Source organism: Pinus tabuliformis, chromosome 1_1 (assembly GCF_031772625.1).
Source record: "Pinus tabuliformis cultivar Carrire ecotype Pingquan chromosome 1_1, CPIR1, whole genome shotgun sequence".
NCBI lineage: Eukaryota > Viridiplantae > Streptophyta > Pinopsida > Pinales > Pinaceae > Pinus > Pinus tabuliformis.
Genome location: NC_142297.1, coordinates 586,629,587 through 586,637,818, shown reverse-complemented (window position 1 = coordinate 586,637,818; position 8,232 = coordinate 586,629,587). Strand labels below are relative to the sequence as shown.

At 35.9% G+C, this 8,232-nt stretch overlaps 1 protein-coding gene across 1 annotated transcript; it reads right to left on the bottom strand.

Moving 5' to 3' along the window:
* Positions 1 to 4,292: 4,292 nt before the first annotated feature.
* LOC149214611 (auxin-induced protein 5NG4-like) lies at positions 4,293 to 5,854 on the bottom strand. Its single transcript, XM_089389446.1, has 4 exons — positions 5,582 to 5,854; positions 5,307 to 5,468; positions 5,044 to 5,195; positions 4,293 to 4,485 (listed from the first exon to the last, which is right to left on the bottom strand). Exons 1-4 carry the CDS (start codon positions 5,852 to 5,854, stop codon positions 4,293 to 4,295), a joined length of 780 nt encoding a protein of 259 aa, XP_089245572.1.
* Between the last annotated feature and the right edge of the window lie 2,378 nt (positions 5,855 to 8,232).

The window sequence follows — 8,232 nt, the reverse complement described above, 5'->3', positions numbered from 1 at the left end:
GATGATAATCTTGGAACAGTATATTTAAAGTAGGTAAAAGAAGTGGAAGTTTTCTTTTTATCTTTTTTGTAAGAGAAAAAATTTTGGATCTCAAATAATTGCTATTAATAATAATATTGTAAGAAGATGGAGATGATAATCTTGGAACAGTATATTTAAAGTAGGTAAAAGAAGTGGAAGTTTTATTTTTATCTTTTTTGTAAGAGAAAAAATTTTGGATCTCAAGTAATTGCTATTAATAATAATATTGTAAAATTGGAAGAATAAATATGTTTTGGATCATTATTAAAATGATTGAGTAGGTAAAAGAAGTGGAAATTTTTATTATCTTTTTTTGTAAGAGACAAACTTTTTGATCTCAAATAATTGCTATTAATAATAATATTGTAAAATTGGAAAAATAAATATGTTTTGGATCATTATTAAAATGAAATAATTGCTATTAATAATAATATTGTAAAATTGGAAAAATAAATATGTTTTGGATCATTATTAAAATGATTGAGTCCGAGTTTTTCACTCTGAAATAAAATTTTAGTTGAAGAAAAATGTGGAGTAAATTTTTCTAATATAAATTTAACAGTGGGTATATATAGCCCAATCGGGCATGGTAAATAAGCTTGACCTTTCTCAATGTGTTTGACGGAGGGAATTGTCATGGTCAATGTGTCTGACGGAGGGAATTGTCATGGTCAGCCTGGTAAAATTAATCGCAGATATTTGTATTTTTGAACATGTATATTGGTGTGTTATACTTTGAATAATATATGAAAATATTGTTTGACGTATTGGTAAACCTGAGGATGGGTATGTCACCTTGTGTATGTCACCTTGTATGTCACCTTTACCATTGACGATTAATTAATTACGCCGTAAAGCATTTCCCTCTGAAATAAACTCCTTTCTCTGCCTACCTGTCATCTTTATATGCCATAGGATTATATGTAAGACGATTGCAAAGATTTCAGCCATTAGATTAGAATGGTTACAAAAAACTAGTTCTCTCTGCCTACCTGTCATCTTTATATGCCATAGGATTATATGTAAGACGATTGCAAAGATTTCAGCCATTAGATTAGAATGGTTGCAAAAAATTAGTTGTTGAAACAGTTTGCGCACTGGTCTAGTGGTTACAAATACCGTCGCCTCTTGCAAGTCTTTCTCGACAAGCCTGAACTGCAGGCTGGACAAAATATTACATCTCAGATAGAAGCTGTTGTTTGAGTAGCCTCTGTCCATATAGCCATTTTATCTGCAACCTATGCCGAATCCAGGTGGTGCCTGGATGTGCTGGTCGTCGTGGTGGAGTCCAAAGCTATTATTCTTCCGGTCTTCTATAAAGTGAAGCCCTCGGAGGTCAGGTGGATGGGCAAAGATAAAGATGGATCATATGCTAAAGCCCTACGTATCCACGAAGAGAAGCAGCAGTACAACTTGCAGACTATCCAGACTTGGTGAAACGCCCTTCATCATGTCACGAATATAAGTGACTTTGAACTGCAGGAGGGTAATGGGTAAGGATATCCACTATCTTGATCCATATTAGGTCTAAATCTGTTGCATTGAAGCTACATCACATCTCAAGTATGCTTTTGTCATTACTTACTTTACTGTCTTAATTAATATTCAGGGACGAGGGCGAAGAGAGACTCTTGGAGGAGCACGAAGAGGAGCTATTGGAGAAGGTTGTGCAAGCCGTGTTGAAAAATGTTGCAATGCCATTTGATGTGGCAAAATATCCAACTGGTTTGGCGGAAAAGTTACAAGATTTTTAAGGGACACTGCGACCGCATCATGGTGAGCATGTGGAGGTCAAGGTTGTGGGGACTGTGGGCATCGGTGGAATTGGAAAGACAATGCTGGCCAAAGAACTTTTTAATCGTAAGAGGTCAGATTATGATAGATCCTGCTTTCTATTTGATGTGAGGAAAAATGCAAATAAAATGTCTCTAAACAATGTATAAAGCAAACTCATTAAGGACTTGAAGGATAGAGATATCAAAATTGAGAGGTGGGAAGAAGGCGTGGAGATACTTAAAAAGAATCTTTCAGCTTGTGAGGCACTCATAATATTAAATGATGTAGGTCGTGTGGATCAATTAGATCCTTTCTTGCCAATTAAGCATGTCCTTCACCCCAAGAGCTTGATTTTGGTTACGTTTAGGGTCAAGCATATCCTTAGAAGTGCACGAATTGCAGAGTCGTCAATTTATCAGTTACCAGGCCTCAATATAGCACACTCCCAAGAGTTGTTTTGCTTGCATGCCTTTTTCCAGCCATATCCACTACCAAGATTTGAAAATCTTGTAGATGGGTTTTTAAAGGCATGCCATGGTTTGCCTCTATCATTGAAAGTTTTTGGGTCGCTTGTTTGTGGACATGACAAACTTTACTGGGAAGAGCAACTGAATGGACTTCACCAAACATTACCTACATAGATAGAAAGGAGCCTTAAAATTAGTTACGACTCTCTCAATCATGAGTAGCGGCAAATATTTTTAGATATTGCCTATTTTTCGATAGGAAAAGACAAGGATACATGGGTAAGAATATGGAGGGGTTCGGGATGGAATGGTTTGGTAGGGTTTCAAAATCTGCTCGACAAGTGTCTTGTCGAGTTGGACGATGAAAATAGAATAAGAATGCGTGATCACCTCATAGATTTGGGAAGAGCTATTGCGGATTGTCCAGAATTATTACCGCGTTGGCTTTGGCGACCGATAAAGAATCTTCATCTTCATGAGTTCTTGCAACAATCATCCTCTATAAGTGTTTGAGCCATCCTAATTGTTGAATGTCTAAAGAACTTTCGGTATTTTTTATTCAAAACAATCTGCCACACATTATGTTAATAATAGTTTATTGTTTTCAAACCACAAACAAGTGATAACAGAAGTGCGCGGATTTGCGATGGCTCCTTGGTACACCTTTATTGGGGAGGATGAAGATTAGGAAGTGTTCCATTCAGAATTAGAATTGCCCTTGAATACAAGTTACAATCAAGAGGTCTGCGGAATCAGGAAATTGCAACTTCTTGAAGTTGAAGGCAACTTTGAAAGCATCTTGACTTCGGTGTGGTCACCAAAACTCATATGGCTTCATTGGAATGTGTTGATCTACTCATCACTACCTTCTTGGATTCCATTGTGCGATTTAAGAGTTTTAAAAGTGTTCGGTTGGGAATTGAAAAGATTGTGGCAATCTCGATTTGAGGTACGTACATATAGATGCAGCAATTTGCAGAGCAATAATTCTCCTATCTTTTCAATTTCTTATATAATCGAAATGTACTTAACATTGCAGGCACCTCTCCACTTACGGGAATTAAATATTGAAGCTCCATTTTCCGAGTTTCCAAAGTCATTAAGGTCGTTGAAGCACCTAGAAAAGATTGTACTGAATTGTCCGCGATTGTTGACATACGCAGATGTAGCAATGCTATCAGAAGAATTTTGTTATTTGAGCTCCTTGAGATATCTAACCCTCATAGGGTGCCCGAAATTGCAGCTTCTTCCAATTTTATTTGGGAATCTAAAAAAGCTCGAATACTTCCATCTGTCCAAGTGCAGTAGTTTGGAAATGCTTCCTGATTCTTTTAGTAATCTAACAAATCCTCAACACATCAATCTGACAGACTGTGGAAGTTTGAAAATGCTCCCAAATTCCTTTGGGAATTTGGTAAATCTCCAACACGCCAATATTTCTAAGTGCAGCAATTTGGAGATGATTCCAAATTCCTTTGGGAATCTAACAACTCTCCAACATATCAATCTCACACTGTGCGGAAGTTTGAAGATGCTTCCAGATTTGTTTCAAAATCTGAGAAATCTCCAAACCATGAATCTGACATTGTGCAAAAGTTTGAAGATGCTTCCAAGTTCCTTCGAAAATTTAAAAAATATTCAATACATCAATCTTTCTAGGTGTAAATGTCTGGAAATGCTTCCAAGCTTTCAGGGAAATCTATTGCAACTTAGACATCTACATTTGAGTGATTGTTTGAATTTTACTCTTTCCACACTTGGAGATATCACCACTCTTGAATGTTTAGATCTATCAGGTTGCCTCCAAATGGAGTTATTGCCTTCCCAGGTTGGAAGTCAACCGTCTTTGAAAAAGTTAAATTTGTTCCGTACAAACATCAAAGATTTACCTAGTACTATTGTGTGCCTGAGCAATTTGGAACTTCTGATGTTAGGTAGCCCTTTTTGTTGGGAGCGTTGCCATCTTTGTTCGAACTGACTAAGTGTTTATTACAAACATTGCAATTTTTCAACAAAATGTCAAGAATGTTACTGTAGTAAAGGTGTTTTCAAATCCACTACTTCAGAAGCAGGAGGTGGGTGCTGATTTTCTTCTCCTTCTGCTGTGATGGTTATATCTGCTTCTTCGTCAGAAGATATTTTGATCTGGGTAGCATCGTCTTGGCTTTTGCCCCACAGAAAAAGGTAGAGACCAATGAATATAAGAATCACACCCATCAAACTGTTCTAGTGTAGGAAAATCAAGCATTTCAGTTAATTAATTTTGTAAATTTGTAGGCAAAATGAGAGAAGAAATAATAAATTTAATGTAAATTGTTAGGGTAGTTCTGGTAAACTTGATTTAGTCGAGTTATAAGTAGTTTTCTGGCTCCAACCTGTGGTTTGGCCCATGATATTCCTGTGGAATATAACCTATTTAAAAGCCAAAAGCCTCCATGTTAATTTCTTTCACTTATGGAGTCTTTCTGTTTTTAAACAGGCTATATTCCACATGAATACCATAGACAAAATTATGGGTTCTCATGAACCCCAAAATAGCTGATGACTTTACCTAATCAAATTTACTTGAACCACTCTAATAGAAATTGAAGACTTAAGAATATACTATACTCCATATGAATACCATGGACAAAACCATAGATTCTCATTAGCCCAAGAACAACTAATAACTTTATCTAATCAAGTTTAATTTTACCTGAACCACTCTAACACAAATTGAATATTGGAGTATATAAAAAACCACCGAATTGAATATTTGAGAATATAACAAACCACCCACCTTCCCAGACGCAGTGTGTCTCCCAGAACTATAGATGATAAAATTGCTGAGCACACGGTAGACACTGGGTTGAATACTGTAACGAATACCGGCCCTCGTTTCTGCAAACACCATAACTGTAATGGAAATGCCATTGCATTGAATATGATTCCCTGCCAAATTGAATTAATCTTCCACAAATTAGCTTAACCACCTAACAAAAATTTAAGTTGTTCATGGCTGGGAAAATTGAGGAAGAACATCATTCATGTATGTAGACTTACTGCAGTGAACACAGTCAAAATATTAGCCCTATCTAGTATCCATGATGTTGGAATGATGCCCCTGTCAAGAATGGCTATTAGGAGAGTAGTTTGGATGGAGCCTAGAATGGCAGTAATTGATGTAAGGGATAGTGTGGCTGGAAACTTCTTCAATGTCTCAACCTGCACATGAAATTATAATCATACATTTGATTGGGTGGGGAGCTTTGAAACTTCTAAATACAGAAAAGGGTTATAATTGGGTATCAATTTAATATGCAAGGTGGTAGGGAGACCTGCAATATCATGATAGTGGATAACATTATCAATGCTGAGATAAGGTAAATACACCCTCTAATCTGGTTGCCTGAATCTCCCTCGTGTAGAATGGTTTCCACTAGGTGTACTGTATTAGTGTTGGAAACTGATGTTGATTGTCCCCACAGAGGCCAGAGTTGGGCTAGAGTAGGACCTTGAAGGAAACTCATAGCCATTGCTCCACCCACACAAATTACAGTTCCCAGAATTTTGGCTCTGTTGCGAATACACATAACGTCTACTTTCTCCATCCTACATATTTGACACTCACATTAGATTTTGGTCACAATAAATCTAAATGGTATAATTAACTCCAAATGAATGCATCATATAGGTGAGCAATTATAAGCTCAAAATAATTTTTTGACCATTAGTAACCTAAATCAAAATAAATTGTTCAGAGTTTCATTTCATTAACCTAAATGAAAGAATCTCCTCCAAATTTCAACTATGTGAACAGTTACTTCTAGTTTAAACAGTTATAAGATAAACAATAGAAAATCTTTTCACTTTTTAATAACTTCAACTACATGTAACTTCAATCATTAACATTCACTACCAAAATACAAACGATTTATATTTCATTAATCACACATTCAAATGATTAACCACACATTCAAAGTGAGTGTTGAGTTCTTGATTAACCACACATTCATGTAAACGATTCATATTTGATTAACCACACATTCAAAGCACATTCATGCATCCACACATTCAAATGATTAATAACACATTCAAAGTGAGTGTTGAGTACCTGATTAACCACACATTCATGCAAACGATTCATATCTGATTAACCACACATTCAAAGCACATTCATGCAAACGATTCATATTTGATTAACCACACATTCAAAGAACATTCATGCTAATTAGCCACACATTCAAAGCACATTCATGCAAATGATTCATCACTCAATGCAGAGTTAAGGTTTATAGCCACTCACTTATGGATCAAAAGCATGATGAATTAGTAAACTCTTAGTTGTTGGATGTAAAAAACAGGATTCAAGTCTATTCTACATGTTAATGGGTATTTCTATCAATCCAATACATAGATGAAGTTTATAAACACCACTAATGGATCAAAATCAGTTACACATGCCAAGGGGAATCAAGTGCCATATATTTCAACTCAAAATCTCTGATCAACAAACTTTGTATTTCAGAGCTTTTCAACTGCAACTAGGAAAAGATGCTATAGTAGAAAATATTTCCCCTCTTTATATTTGGTGACTCACTACAGCATAAAGAGCAAACTCCATTGGTGTTGCAGGGCTTCAAATCTGGGGAAAAGAGTTAGAGAAATGAGCAAATGATTTGGAAAACAGATCTATGGATCCCATGCTTTCATCCATAATGATTTAATTTCTGCATCACTGAATTTGTAATGAAAGAAACTCAAGCCCATTTGATCTGCAAGTCATTCATTGTGCTCTCAAACGATTTGCAGTCGCGAGAGAAGAGGAAGAGGAAACAACAGAGTGGTTGAAGGATTTAGGGGATCCTAACACTGATCTGATGGATTGGGCGAGGGAAGAGGCAATGGCTGCCTTCACCTGCCCTCTTTTGGGGATGTTCCTCCTCGAATCAGTAGCAATAGTTGTAGGCATATTGGTATTTATGTTTTGGACTGAATTCAATGGATTAAGCGATTAAGGAAGATAACAGGCAGTGAATACTTGAAATATTGAATGAACGGAGTGCAGAAGCAAGGGAGAGAGGGTTTAGAGAAATGAGATGATAACGAGTATTTAAGCCTTTTTTAGACTTTACCCTACTCTGCTAACTAGCACACTCTTCACATGCTAGGCTACATTACAAATAAGTCAGAGTGCAGAGGATAAATTGAGGAAGTAGTCTGCAAGCCCTTGGTGACTGTTTTTAGCTCTGATTATTCCGTTCATGAAATAAACTAGCATATATTTAGATTTATTAACACTGAGAATATTATTCAATGACATTGAATATTGACCTCATTTTATTTAATAATCATGGACATCTTTCCCAGGCTTGTTATAGAGCAGCTACCTTTTTTGTGTACAATGTTAAAGAAAATGCAGATTACTTTGCAAAAACACTCAAATTGCATGAATTTTAAATTCATAAAAGACCAAACCTTTTTTATGTACAATGTTAAAGAAAATGCAGATTACGTTGCAAAAACACTCAAATTGCATGAATTTTAATTCACAAAAGACCAAAACCTCTGTTATTTTAGTAGTAAGTTCAATCCAAGTAAAACCTAGATTTATTACCAATCCAACATGGGCTATAATTAGCACAAACTCATCTGAGGGTTTAGGGAATCTGAAGTTGATGTCACACTTGGGTTTGAATGGGCTTGTAATAATGTCTATATATTCAATGCACCTTTATGTACAATCTAGATTCCATACATCATTACATAGGCACATTCCTATAAAAGATTTCATATCTCATTTCCCCTCCAAACTTTAGACCGCGCCTTGTTTCTCTCCCTTGTAACTTCATTTCCATTCATTCCAATTTCATTTTAAAACAACTCACATGCAAAATATTACAAATAAATTTCCACACTTAATTTACATATTGCAAATCCTAACAAAATATACATTTTGCAGGTTCATTACTGCTTCTTCAGGTCTTCG